The sequence below is a fragment of the Choloepus didactylus genome (genome assembly GCF_015220235.1).
Source record: "Choloepus didactylus isolate mChoDid1 chromosome 23 unlocalized genomic scaffold, mChoDid1.pri SUPER_23_unloc1, whole genome shotgun sequence".
NCBI classification, from domain to species: Eukaryota; Metazoa; Chordata; class Mammalia; order Pilosa; family Megalonychidae; genus Choloepus; species Choloepus didactylus.
Window position 1 is genome coordinate 3,670,476 of NW_023637590.1, and position 15,491 is coordinate 3,685,966.

Consider the following 15,491-nt stretch of genomic DNA (forward strand, 5'->3'; position numbering starts at 1 on the left):
GGTAGAGCGAACGCAGAGGCTCTTAGGGACACAGAGTGGGGGGCAGGCTGCCAGGGGTGGGGCGGGGGAGTGGGGAGTTAATGCACAGGGGCTGGAGGGGCTTCCGCCGGGGGTGAAGGGAAAGTTCTAGTAACGCGCAGTGGCGAGGGCACCGCCGTATCGTGATATATACGTTCCCACAACTAGAGAAAAAAAGAGAGCAGTGACGAATGCTAAAGGGACAGTGACAAATGCAACACATGATCCTGGGCGGGACCTAATGAAGGAGGAGAAAAGGCTCAAAAGGATGTTACTGGGACGTCTGAACAAACTGTGATATCAACCGTAAGCTTCACGTTGACGTTAAACTTCTTGAACTTGACAACTGCACTTAAGGTGGTGACATAAGTGAATATCCCCGCTCTTAGGAAATGCGCGTGACACTATTAAGTGTTCAAGGAGCGTGACGTGTGCAACTACACTAGAATAGACAGGCCGATGATGCAGCAAGTGTAGCAAAATGCTAAAATCGGTGGATCTAGGGGCATCTGGACAGAAGGGGGCATGTTGGGGTTGTCTGTATGGGGTTTGTATTATTTTTGCAACTGTCCTTTAAGTCTGAAGTTATTTCAGTATAAAAAGTCTAAAGAAAAAAAAGGGAATAACTTTTGTTTATCAAAGCTGCCTTGGACAGAGTGAGAAATTGCGAGTCTCCACGTTGAGAACTATTTATGATATAAGAACACCTATCCTCTCCAGAATATAAAAAGAACTCCTATAAACCAGTAAGAAGAAGACATTCAATCCAATGGGAAAATGGGCAAGGTGCATGAGGCGTTTAAGACAGAGTTTATCCAAATGGCCAACAAATCCACCACGAAGGTTCCGCCTCAGGGAGAGGCAGAGAAGTGCCGATCGCCCAGACGGGCAGGCGGTGGGGAGCTGCGGGCGCCGCGGCCGGTGGGGTGCAGCCTGGCACCGGGGGCCCGGGGCCTCGGCCGAGCCGGGCATCTGCACCCCTCTGGGCTCCGGGAAGCGGCTGCAGGGAGGAGGGCTGCCAGACGCCAAGCGCGCGGAGAGAAGCTGCTGGAGCTGCCACCTGCCCCACGGGGGGCGGCTGCATGTCCATCAGCGGTGGAGAGGGGTGGACAGGTAAACGTCGGGGCACACCCATGGGAACACAGGCAGAAGAAAAACCGAGGGGGCTGCGTGCCGCCCAGGGGTCTCCGAGGCCAAAGTTGGAGGGAGCCACAAGGGGGTCTGTGCCTCGTGGTTCTGTCTGTTCACACCAAGAACGAACCAGACACAACCAGCCCGTGCCTTTTAGAGGTGCAGAAAGCGGGGATGCAGAATGGGGGCTGCCTCCAGCCAGGCGAGCCCCTGGGGGCCGGGAGCATGAGGGGCTCCTGGGACGGGGTCTCAGGTGCTTGCTTTGTGATAAGTCAACCAGCCACCTGCACATATTTGCTCTCTGCGCTTGCCATCCGTGCACCACGTTTCACAGTAAAAGGTACAAAAGGACAAACAACAAAGCCCCCCTCGCGGGCAGCTGTGGGCAAGGGCAGGTGGGCCTGCAGGCGTGCGGCCGGGGGAGGCCCCTGTGGAGGGGAGTGTCCCCCGTGCTTTCCGGGGCACCCCGAGCCCCCGTGGGGGCCTCAGCCCAGCCCTGCAGATCCTGCTCTCAGGGTGGAGCCCCCTCCCGGGAAGGCAGAGCAGCCCCTCCCAAGTCTCTCTCACCCTGAGCCCCCATGCTTCTCGGACAGCACCCCCTCCCCGGCCGGCACCAGGTGCAGCTCCCACCCGCCCCCTCCAGCCCCTCACAGCCACTCGACACGGCTGGCCTGTGGGTGCCCCTTGGGACTGCACCCTGTCCACCAGGCCCTGCTCCCCCATGAGGCCCTCAGCAGCCCCCAGGCCCCTTCGTGCCACTGCCAGGTGACCAAGGGGGCCCTCCAGCCCGCACACGTCACGGCCCACCTCTGTGGGCTGGGGTGCAGGGGAATATGATGGGGTGCCGCTCATTGCGGTGAGGGGACCCAGCTGAGGCCAGCAGAGGAGGGTGGGAGAGGCGAGCAGCCGGCAGACCCTGTGCCTGCTGCCCCCCGTTATCGAGGCCACCCTGGTCCACTCGGCTTGGGGGCCTGAGGGGGACAGGCCCTGTCACCCCAGCCCTACGCGGCCCCTGCCCGCTCTCCAGGACCCCCTGCGGGAAGGGACCACAGAGACCCACCTGAGGAGCTGGTTCCCGGGGGGCAGCGTCTGCAGCCAGGTCACGCACTGGCCCCCGTGGCCGTCCAGCATGGCCACCGTCCTCCGGGTCCGCAGGCTCCAGATGTGCACCAGGCCGCGCAGGGACCTGTCCGGGCGGCACAAGGTGGCGCTGGGGGCTGATCTGGGGGCTGCTGGGGGCTGGCCTGGCCGCGGCGTGGCTGGTGGTCCCGTCTGGAGCTGGCGGACACCCCGTGTGCTTGGGGGACCAGGGAGCCTGGGGAGCCCCGGGGTCGATGGGAAAGGCCTGTGAGGGCCGCTCGGGCAGGAGGGGAGCTGATGGGGCGGGGGCAGCTGAGCTGTTCAGGCCCACCGGAGGGTCCCGGGCCTGGCCGGGGAGGGGGGGCAGGGGCCGGGCCTGAGTGCCCCCCGCCTCGGCTTCTCCAGCGGGCAGCCCCTGCCCACCCACAAGGGAAGACTGCGTGGGAGCAGGGGCTCTGTGTGTGGCCGTGTCCCCCAGCTCCCCCAAGGACAGCCACACTCACCCGGAGAGCAGGAGCGGGTGTCCCGGGCCCTGGGGACCCTCGCAGAAATGCAGTGCGTGGACGGCCGACTGGGCGCCTCGGAGCACGAACTGGGGGTCTGGCGGGGGCCGGAGGGGGGCTGCCATGGCGGGTGGGGGCGCCTGGGGGCAGAGGAGGGTGGGTGAGGGGAGGTGGCCACGGAGGCGCCCATGGCCCTGCAGGGGAAGGGGCCGGCCGAGGTCATGGAGCTTTTCCTTTTCTGTCTCCGGGCCCTTCCGGCTGTGGCTCCTGCCGGGAATCTGGGAGACGCCTGGACACCACCCTCCCTCCCTGCCCCCCACCTCTGTCCGGCCGTCCCTTGCCCCCCGATCGGCCTCTGCTCCCACCCTCCCCTCCCCTCCCATCCATCCTGGCCCCCGGCAAATGCCGCCTCCCCTCTGAGCCCCCTCTCCTCTCCCCTGCAGTGAGCGGTGGAGCCCCGTGACTCGCTGTCCACGGTCACCCACGGCAAGCTCGGGGGGCAGAGGCCATGCGGGCCTGGCTCCCAGACCTGAGCTCATGGCACCTGCTCGGCAGGTCCGGCTGAACCACCGACGGCAAACAGGAGTCCTGGGGCCCCAGGGCAGTGAAGGAGCAAAGCAGGGCCAGAAGCGGGCAGCCGAGCACTCCCCACCACACCCCAGGCCTGCACACCTCCCTTATTGTGGGGGAAACCGAGGCACAGGGGTCCAGAGTCTGCACGCCGCCACCAAGGGGCGGAGCGGCCGGAGAGGCAGCGAGGGGCTGGGGGACGGACGGAGAGTCGGGTTCTGCTGGGAGCCCCTGGTCGGTGGGGAGGCAGCCCCGAAAGGCCGGGCCCCGCGTGACCTCTGACCTCCAGCTCCAGCAGCACTTCCCACCCCCACCCCGGGCCCCGCAAGAGCCCCCACTGCGAAGCCCACACAGGAGGAGTTGGGGGCCTGGGCTTGCTGGGCTCTGGGCGGGATCCGCTGCCCTCCTGCAGGCTGGCGTGAAGCTGCGCGGTTTCTGGGAGGCCCACGGCGGGGGGCAGAGCCCGACCAGCCTCTCACTACCTGCCTCTCCAGACAGGGAAAAGCTCCACTCGGGGGCAAAGACACATGCCGGGCACACACTCGGCTCCCCCATGACGAGGTGGGAGGGAGCAGGTGGCCGCGGCCTCAGGGCCCCGGAACCTTCCCAGGGAGCCGTGGGCCGTGCCAGGGGAGCCCAGGAGGCCCTCCCCCACAGGCATGTGGAGGTGCCTCAGCTGCACTGGTGCAGGGTGCAGCCCCGTCTCCTTTCCCTCCTCAGGGCCTTCAGCTCTGCCGCACCCCACAGCCCACCCCCCACAGGCCCCATGTGCAGCCCAGACTCCCCCACCCCACAGGGGAACAGGCACACACACGCTCATACTGCATACTCAAATGCACACACACTCACAGGCATGCCCCTCTCGTGCACACACACTCATGCCTCATATTCACATGCGCACACACAACACACATGCTCATGGGCACACCCCATTTGTGCATGCACATGCAAGCATGCACACCCACCCCATACGTGCACACACAACACAACTCAGACACACTCCATGCATGCACACAAACACGCTCACACCCCACATGCATATCCTTATGCACACACATGTGCACACCCCATTCATGCTTATATGCACATGCACCCACACTAACACACCACACTCATGTACACCCCAGACACAAACACATGGCAAACCCATACATGCACGCACACACACTCATGGCACACACTGCATAGAAACATACATGCAAACTCACAGAGACATGTACACATCGCAGCACACATACATGTACTCACAGGCACAGGTCACACACCTGCACACGCTCATGCACACACATGCACAGTACACACAGATGCACTCATGCACAGTCACATACGCACATGCACACACTCGTGCATGCATGCACAGGTACACACACATGTACAGTACACACATGCAAATGCTCATGCACACACAGTACACACAGGCACACACACCCATGCAGATACGCACAGGTACACGTGCACACACACAGCACTCACATATGTGCACACTCACGCAAGTCACATGTGCACACTTGCAGTCACATGTGCAAACACGCATGAACACACTCCTGCACACACACACATGTAAGTCCACACATGCACATGCTCATGCACACACATGCGTGCACATATGCAGAGGCACACGCACACACATGTACAGTACACACAGGCACACATGCACTGCACTCACACAGGCATATACTCATGCACACAGTCACGTGCACACGCACAGGAACACACACAGTACACACGTACACATGCTCATGCACACACACAGTATACACAGGTACACACAGGCACACAGCCACGTGCACACACACAGGCACACACAGCACTCACAGGTGCACACTCATGCATACAGTCACATGTGCACACATGCACACACTCAGGAACACACTCATGCACACAGGAACACACATACAGTACATATGCACACACAGTGTACCCAGGCACACACAGGCACACAGTCACACACTCATGCACATGCAGGAACACATACAGTACACACATACACATGCTCATGCACATACACAGCATACACAGGCACACACATGCACACACATACCCATGCACGCACAAGAACACACACATACAGTACACACGTACACATGCTCATGCACACACAGCACACACAGGTACACACAGGCACACATGCACAGTACTCACATGGGCGTATACTCACACACACACAGTCACATGTGCACACACTCAGGAACACACTCATGCATGCACAGGAACACACAGTACACACGTACACATGCTTATGCACACATACAGTACACACAGGTACACACAGTAACACTCATGCACGCACAGGAACACACATACAGTACACATGTACACATGCTCATGCACACACAGTATACACAGGCACACAGTAACACACTCATGTACACACAGTAACACACAGTACACATGTACACATGCTCATGCACACACACAGTATACACAGGTACACAGGCACACAGTCACGTGCACACACTCAGGAACACACTCATGCACGCACAGGAACACACACACACAGTAGACACGTACACATGCTCATGCACACACACAGCATACACAGGCACACACATGCACACAGTCACGTGCACACGCTCACGCTCATGCACACACGGGCAGCATGGTGGCCTTGGACAGGCGCCAGCCGCGGCCCGGCCTCCACTTGCCGGCCGCCTGTGGCCTGGTGGGAGTTTCCAGAACCTCCCGCAGAGGCTCCTGGGAGTGATGAAATCCAGCTCTTCTCTATTGTTTCCCCACAACTGCAGGGAACAAACGCGTCACGTCGTTACATCAGCCCGAACGCTCGGGCCAAAATGAGGCACCAGCAATTAAGGGCTCCATCAGCTCGGGCAATTAAAATAAACGTTTTATTTGAAAACTAATTAATTCTAGCTGCATACTTCTCCCATGACCGTATCCCAGAACCACTTGATTTATGACATCTAATTATTCTTATTAATCTGATGGAGTGTAATCGCATTATCCTATCTCACCCGGCCCCGGGCCCTCTCGGGTAAGGGCCCCCACGCCGTGTCCGCGACACCACAGCCGCCTGCGCCACTGCTCCTGTCACTTGTCTCTTCCCTCCGGGGGGCAAAGGAACATGAAACCCAACCCCGAGCTCCGTGCTCTGCCAGTGCTGAAAATGCCAAAGTAAGACACACGCTTCCAGAAATGCAAAGGAAGGAGGGGCTGACGCAACTGGCACTGATTTGACAGCCTCTCCGCCTAACACTGCAAATGCAGAGCCCCTTGGGCCCTGGCCCAGCCCACCGTCAGGTGGCAACGGCGCCCGTCACAGTCACCCCTCGGCGTGGGCATCCAGGCCCTCTTCCGGGCAGGAGCTGCCCCCTAGGGCCCCTGGCGCTCCACACAGACTGGGAGGCAGCCCTTTCCAGGACGGACACCCTGATGAAACATGCAAACATGCTGATAAACAGAAAGAAGACAAAATCATTTCTAACGCTTCCCTAGGTTGGCGAAGGTCTGGAATCTCCAGTGGGGAATTCCCTGGGGACACTGAGGCAGGCTGTGCCCTGGAATTCCAATTCTGACGGCAGAACTGGACTCACAGAACAAAATACATAATTAGGGACGTTTCATATTTCCAAAGAAGGAGACAGAGGGAGCTGGAACTATGAGGAGAGGGCAGGGGGCTATGGAAGCCACGTGGAATCGAGAAAGGGCCCGGCTGGGGTACAAGGCGGCTGGGAGCACGAGGGCCACATCCCGCCACGTCGACCCCACAGCCTGCCCACACATCCCCAGGGGAAACCGTGGCCGTCACCACCCATCGAAGCCGGCACAGCCGGGAGTCAACGAGCTGGCACCACTTCTCTCCCTGTGGGAAGCCATAAGAAGATAAAGCACCGTCCTTGGGGATTTGTGCCAAAAGCGTTCAGCCTGAATCCACCATGAGGAAACCATCAGTCATGTCTCGGTGCCGGGAACCCATATAAGGACAACCAGCTCCGACCCATCAAAATAAAAAAGAAAAAAGAAAAAGTCAGCATCAAGAGAAACAAAAAGGCAGAAAAGCAGAGCGAAACTCTTCTAAATTAAAAGACTTTGAAGAGACATATTGCAACGCAACGTGTGCACCTGGACGAGATCCTGGATCCAAAAAGAAGAAGCAATAAAGGACGTGTTGGGAACAACTGGGGAGCTCCAAGTATGGTCTACAGATGCTGTGGGATGATGGCTTTTCTTGGGAAGGAAAATGGTCCTTTTTGTGGAAGAATGTCCTTTTTCCCGGGAGATATACATTAAGGTATTTAGGGGTGAAATGTCATGAATGTCTGCAATCTGTTTTCAGATGTTTCAGAAAAAAAGAAAACCATCTCCCTCGGTATCTGCATGCATCATGGACACACAAGCTGAGCAGTAAAGCAAACGCAGTGAGATGCTAGCAGTAGGTGGACACAGGTGAAAGGTAGGCAGGTGTTCATTAACTATACTTGCAAACTTTTCAGTGGGTTTAAAAACATAAAAACACGTGAGGGGAGAGCGGGGAAGATCAGGCACCTCCTCACTCACATCCAGAATGGATACAGCATCCACAAATCAGTGCAACAAAAAAAACAAACACCGAAAAGAAAAATGAGCCAAAGACGTGCAGAGACAATTCACAAGAAACACAAATGTCTGATGAACACATGAAAAGGTGTTTAAACCAGTCAGTAATCTTGGAGAGGCCTGTCAAAACCATGATGTGATATAATTGCACTGTTAGCAGATTAGCAAAAAATTAAACCGCCCGTCAAATGTCGAAAAGACGTGGGACAACTGGAGCCCTCCACCGTGCCAGAGAGTGTAACTGGAAACGACGGCTCTGGGAAACAGTCTGGCATTTTCTTACACACTTTACGATGCAGCAACCCTCCTCTTACATCAACATCCTAAAGGAATTCTCCCACGTGTACACAAAGAGAATTGTGAAGAGCTCATAGCCGTATTGTGCATAATAACAAAAACTGGAAACCACCCAGATGGCCATCTCCTGTGGAGTGGGATAAATTTGGTTTGTTCATACAATAGAAAACTCTACAGAACAGATAGCAACATGGATGAAACTCAGAACCATAATTCTCATCAAAAGAAATTATGGGAGTCAAAGTGAAGCTGCAGAGAAGGAAAAAATAGTCCCAGCCTATATGTCCAATAGAGAACTCATTTCCAGAACGTATGTCAATAAGAAAGCAAACTTGAAGCAAAGCGATCCCAAAAGGCTAAGATTAGACAGGGGAAATCAGACAAATAGGAACATTAAGGAAGCAGGGTGTGAAATCCTGGTGTCAGACGAAGTTGAACTTCAGCCAAACAGCCTGACATTAGACAAAGCCAGGTTCTTTTTAATGCCATAAAGGGTGATTCATAATGATGATATAACAGTTGTGAATATCCATGCACCAAATAACACGGATAGCACCTTCACAGAGCAGAAACGCACTGTGTGTACAAGTTCATATATTATTATTAGGTCACGAAGAAAACATCAGGACGTTCCATAAAGAAAAAAAAAATCATAACGAATACTCTATGGCCACCATACAGTTGAACCAGAAACTGACCAAGTTAAAACCAAAAAGGTCCTCCATTTTTTAGAAATTAAAAAAAAAATCATTTATTAAAAGACTCAGATGAAAGAAGAAAGACACACTGAAATCAATTTTAAAAATAAATACTACTCTTCATAGGGTGTAAATGGTAGGACACTTTAATCTAATGTGTAAAATAAAGATGTGAGCTCCTCGTCAGCAACGTGCAGTAGAAAAGTTAATGCGCTTTGCTCCACAACTACTACAGGAACTGTACAGATTAAAACCCGCATTTTCTCGTCCATCTGCGTTATGCAGTCACACGAGAACAGGAGTCCAAAGCTTAAGAAGTGGCGGGCATTGGTGGTAGAACATCGACTTGCAGTCTCTGAAGTCTGCAGAATTCAAGAAGAGGGGTGCAAACGTGTTTTTATACGGTTGTTCAGAGCTCGTGTGTCTCGCCCTGAAGGGACCTGGGGTTATGGGGGGAAAGGAAAGGCAGCTCAGGCCTGACGTCCAAAACGAGCCACCCACCTGCTCACCAAGTCTGTAGCATAACACGATCTGGCTTCTCCATCCTCTGTAAAACAGCATTTCGTAAAGGAAATAAACGTAGCCTCATGATCCCTCCGATTTGCAGGGAACACCTTGTGTTTTTCGTATGCATCTGTTATCCGCCGTGGCTTTTCTTTTAAACTGGGCTCTGGAATTGTGGAGTTTGGAGTGAAGAAATGAAACGCTGGGCACTGCCTTCTCTTGGGGAGTCCCGGAAATACGCTCGATGCACAGACTAAAGCAGCGTGGCCTGCGAGTACAGCAAGGCCGGGGTAAAATTCCACCACTGGCTGCGGCTCGCGCAGAATCACTGCATTTTTTGACCCCGATAAAACAATGATTGTGACGGTGTTCTTTATATTATTTAATATCGTTTGGGTGTGGGGAAGGAAGGGAGGATGGGATCTTAGAGAAACACCTGCTTCGCATCCTCTCTTACCGCCCCTAATTCTCTCACCCTCCTTAAATCCTCTGTTACAATAAAAAGCATTGTTGCTCTTGAAAAAAAATTAAAACCCTACATATCAGAATTTATAAGATACATTAAAGCTCTGATCAGAAGAAAATTTATAATCCTAAATACCTTTTACCGATATGATTGCAAAAATGAAAATAAACTAAATTCAAGCTCAGAAAGCTGTAAAAAGGGGTAAATTTTAAAAAAGCACAAGAAGGGAAATTATAAAGATAAAAACAAATACGAGGTAAAGAATAGAAAAACAATAAACCTAATTAACAAAATTAACAAAATAATTCCAGTTTCATGGAAAAAAAACTAGGAAAACCATTAACTAACTAAATGGAGGGAAAAGGGAAAAAAATCACAAATATAGGAAGTAGGAAATGATAAGGGGAAATAACTACTAAAAACCTAGATAAAATGGGAAATTTCCCAGAGAAATGTAGTTTATCAAAATGGACATTAAATTTGGAAAACATACAAGCCAATCTCCATAAAATAAACAGATAAAGGGGGAGGTGGAACTGCTTATTTGTATTTATGTATGTATAAATAAACAAATGAATAAATTAGAGAAAATTATAAAATAACCACCCTTTACAAAAAAGCTCCAGGCTAGACAACTCCAATACTCCATGAATGATCCCACAGTCCCCAAAATTAAGGACAATTTCTTAATTCTTTTTATGAAACAGGTACAATATTGAAAGCTAACCTCAACAGAGGCAATGCAAAACTAGAGAAGTAGACCAATATGAATTATGAAGATCAAACAAAAATGCTCCAATAAAAGATTAGCAAACAGAATCTGCTGTATTAAGAATACATCATGATCAAGTGCAGTGTATCCTAAGAGTGCAAAGTTCGTCAATTAGGAAATCCATTAGTGTGCTATACCATATTAATAGATCCAAGGAGAAAAATCATATAATTATCTCTACAGATGCTGAGAAAAACTTTTGACAACATTCAATATCCATTTCTGATTAAAACATTAGCAAACAGAAATTGATGTCTTCCTTTAAAATGATAATATGTGTGTATACATAAATACTAAACATATTCGTTTGTGCAAGAGCCAGCACATTATTTTATGAAGCAATAACAGAGGAATTTCCACCACTCACAAATGTACTAGCGGCAGAAGACAATACAATTAGATAAGAAAACTCAATCGAGGTACATGAACGGGAAAGTAAGACTTTAAACGATCTCTATTTCCTGATGATAGGATGGCATATGGGGGAAAACCTAGATTAAAAAGATAGGAAACGTAGATTCAAACAACAAAAAACTTCAATATGGTAGCAAGATATAAATCTAACCTAGAGAACTTAATAGCCTCCACATACACCAACAATAATCGGTTAGAGAAAATCCCATTTATAAGATCAACAGAGAGGTAAAATATTTAAGAATAAATCTAACAAAAAATATGCAAATTCATTAAGAAAAGTTTAAATACTCCTGAGAGAGATGCACGGGGACCTGGACACAGGAAAAGACATCCTTTGTTCTTGGATATGATGATTCAACAGCATCATAAAGACCTTTGTTCTCCTCAAATTAACTTATAAATTCACACAACCCCAACGGACCATCAGGTTTCTTTATGGAGCTAGACAAGTTGAAACTGGCATTCACGTGGAAAAACAAAACTGTAAAAAGTGCCAGAAAAACGGGGAAAAAGCTACACGGGGGCTGCCCCATCAGACGCTGCCTTGTACCACAGAGTCTCCATGATTACAGTAGAGACACACTTCCACACGAAAGGACAGCCTGCCCCGTGAGGACAAAGCCCAGACGGTCGATCTATGTGTGCTGGTTTGAACCTATTACGCCCCCACAAAAGCCATGCACTTTAATGCAATCTCGTGGGAACAGACTCATTAGTCTTTTGATCAGGATGGAATCTTTTGATTGAGTGTTTCCATGGAGATGTGACCCACCCAACTGTATGTGAGAACTTTGATTAGACCATTTCCATGGATGTGTGACCCCGCCCATTCAGGGTGGGACTTAATTAGATCACTGGAGTCCTTTACAAGAGCTCATGGAGAGAAGGAGCTCAGAGGAGCTGAGAAGGACATTTTGGAGAGAAGCTAAGAAATGTAATCCAGAGTTTGCCCCCAGGAGAAGCTAAGAGCCGACACAGACCCAGACACCTTGAGATGCTTGAAGAGGCAGACAGAAGGACATTTGGAAATGCTGGGCTAAGAGATAAAGCCTAGAGTTTGCCCAGAGAAGCTCAGAGAGGACTCCCAGATGCTTAGAGAGAAACACCCTGGGAGAACAAGCAAGGAAGTACAGAGGCTGAGACAGAGAAGCGAAGACAGACAGAAGCCCAGAGACATTTTGGAGAAAGCCATTTTGACACCAGAACCCAGGAGCAAAGGACCAGCAGACGCCAGCCACGTGCCTTCCCAGCCAACGGAAGTGTTCCAGACCCCATCGGCCTTTCTTCAGTGATGGTATCCTCTTGTTGATGCCTTAGTTTGAGCACTTATATGACTTTAGAACCATAAATTTGTAACCTAATAAATCCCCTTTATAAAAGCCAGTGTGTTTCTGGTATTTTGCATTATGGCAGCTTTAGCAAACCGGAACAGTATGATAAAGCTGGAAACTCAAATCACTGGGGCAAAAATGGACTTTTTAATAAATGGTGCTAGAGCAGTGTGTCAGCCATTTGGAAAATGATCAAAGATCCACATATTACAGTGAAAGTGCACATACTTGAGAACACACTCCAAATGGATCTGGAATCGATACATAAAAAATGAAACCATTCAAGTCTTAGGAAAATACATGGAAGAACTGTGTTATAACTTGGTTGTGAGTAAGTTTTCCTACCTAGGACTCAAAATTTAGAAGCAGTAAATGAAAAGATTGATAAAGTTTTTACTACATAAAATACAATCTAAAATAAATTCTACACAAAATTTTTAAAATTGTATTAAAAATTAACTTTTGCATGTCAAAAGAGGTAAAAGGTTAATATCCCTTCCAAATATGAAGAACCCCAAAACTAAGGAGAGACTACAGACCCAGTAGAAAACTGGGCAAAAGACACGAATCAACAATCCACACACAAAAAACATATGAAAATGGCCTTTAAACCTATGAAAGGATGCTCAGTCCCACTCATGGAGGAATTAAAAGTTTCCAAGAACCTTCTGGTTCTGGCTAAGATGAAGTAAGCCCACTACAGCCTCTCTCGCAGGCTGATGGCCACTGAAAACCCTGGACAAAACACAAAAAGCAATTACCTGAAAACTCTGAAACGTGAACAAGGGCGGACAGATCTCAGAGGTGAGTGGGAACTCAGAGGCGACCTGTTTGACGAGGAGTCTCCTGGTTTGGGAATTTGCTGTTTTCCTGTGGCACTGCCTCGGGGATGGGCCCCAGGGACGTGGCTGCAAGGGAGAAACCACCTGTCTGCTCTGAGGAACCAAGAAAGGGGCCTGGCCAGCTGTAGTGGGGTGGGGGAACTGCAGAGAAGAGAGGACCCCCTAATTCTGCAAATGAACCCATACAAGTCCCAGGCTCACCCCTGAGCTGCAACTGAAGGGGACAGATTCAAAGCAGCACCAGCCTGGAGGACTGAACTACGATTCAAAGCAGGACGAAGTCTCAGACTGACCCTACGTGGCTGACGAGAGGGACACACCCAAAGCAGCCTTGGAAATTGAAGTGAATTAAAACTACAGCTCATGGGGGGTGAGACAAAACTGCGATGCAAATCTAGGGAGCCAACTACCCAGCTAAGGCAGAAAACTCTACACTCTCCAGGGGATCTAACACAATGTCCAGGACACTTTCCAAAGTTACTCAACATCCAGAGAACTGGGTAGATGCAACCAACTCAAGAGAAAAGACAATTTTCAGATGTCAACCTTGAGACGACTCAGATGCTGGAAATACAACGGACTTCAGGGCACTTTTTATGATTATGCTCTAGAAAGTAAAGGTAAACACACTTGAAATGAATGGGAAGAAAGAGGTTCAGGGCAGGAAAGTAGAAATGGTAAAAAAAAAAAAAAAAATGAGAGCCAAATGTTATTAGTTGAAGATGTTAACTGTAATCTCAAAGATAACCAAGAAATACCTAAAAAAATAGAGAGAAAAGGAAATAAGAAAGGAATCAAAATGGTACACAACAAAAAAAGCAACTAAATTTTTTAAAAAGGCAGTAATGGAGTAACTGAGGAACAAAAAACCTACAAGGCATATAAAAAACTGCTAAATGGCAGAAATAAATGCTTCCTTCCCTGTTATTTTCTCAAATGTTGATGGATTAAGCTCCCTATTAAATGGCAAAATTGGCAGATTGGATGAAAAAGCACGATCTGTCTTTAAGCTCTCTACCAGAAACTCACTTTAGATGCAGAGGCACAAAGAGGCTGAGTGGAAGGGCAGAAAAAGATATTCCAATAATAGGACAATTATAATAATAGTCTCATCAGCTGTAAAAGGCTGCCACACTAATGCAAGGTGTTAATTAAAGGAGCGTATATGGGAACTCTGTATATTCTGCATGATTTTTTCTGCAAACCTACAACATCTCTAATAAAAAAAATTCTATTAGAAAAAGAAAAGAAAATGTTAATCAAAAGAGAGAGTGGCAATTTTATTGTCAGAAAAAAATACACTAAATAAAAAATGATTACAAGAGAACAAAGAAGGATATGATATATCGATAAAAGGTTCAAGGCTGCATGAAGATATAGTGATTATAAACATATGTGCACCTCACAACACAGCCCCAAAATATAGGGAGCACAAATGAACAGAAGGCAGAAATAGATGGTTCTGCAATAATAGTTGGAGGTTTCAACACAATCAACAACTGATAGAACATCTAAACAGATCGATAGGGAAGTAGAGGGCTTGAACATTATTAAGCTTTTAGACCTAATGGGCACGTATGGAACTCTGCACCAAACAACCGCAGTGCACACTGTCTTCTCAAGTGCACATGGATCGTGTTTCAGAACAGACCATATGTTTGGCCACAAATCAAGTCTTAATAAATATAAAAATACTGAAATCACACAAAGTCTCTCCTCTGACCACAAAGGAATAAAGCTAGAAATCAATAACACAAGGAAAACTGGAAATGTCTCAAATATGTGGAAATTAGCAACACTATTAAACAACCAATAGTTCAAAGAAGAAATCACAAGGGAAATAAGGAAATATCATGAGACAAATGACAACAAAAACACAACACACCAAAGAGTGTAAATATACAGCAAAGAGTGTAAATATGCAGCAAAGAGGGAAATATACAGCTCTGATTTGCTCCGTTAAAAAGGGAGAAGGATTATGAATCAATAACCTGACTTCACACTAAAGAAACTGGAGCAAGAAGGGCAAACTAAACCAAAGGTTAGTAGAAGGAAGGAAACAGTGAAGATTAGAGCAGAGATAAATGAAATAGAGAGCAGAAAAACAATAGCGAGAATCAAGAAAAACAAAAGCTTGGTTTTTTAAAAGATCAATAAAATTGACAAACCTTTAGCAAGACTGGCAAAGAAAAAGAGAGAAAACAAACAACTAAATTCAGGAAGGAAAGTGGGGACATTACTATCAACCTTAAGAAATAAAAAAGATTGTAAGAGGATACCATGAAAAATTATAGCCAGAAAAATTAGA

General features: G+C 49.0%; 1 protein-coding gene across 6 annotated transcripts in view; it reads right to left on the reverse strand.

Moving 5' to 3' along the window:
* The window catches only part of LOC119524871 (guanine nucleotide-binding protein subunit beta-like protein 1), a 48,959-nt gene that overhangs the window by 20,096 nt on the left and 13,372 nt on the right, over window positions 1-15,491 (reverse strand). For all 6 annotated transcript variants that reach the window (XR_005214885.1, XM_037823534.1, XM_037823532.1 and 3 more), the window contains 2 exons: window positions 2,733-2,872; window positions 2,210-2,335 (listed from right to left, as the gene is read on the reverse strand). Coding sequence is in view for 5 of the 6 variants with exons in the window: in XM_037823532.1 (XP_037679460.1) it covers window positions 2,210-2,335; window positions 2,733-2,872 (266 nt within the window). In the remaining variant the exon portion in view is untranslated. The remainder of the gene's footprint in view (window positions 1-2,209; window positions 2,336-2,732; window positions 2,873-15,491) is intronic.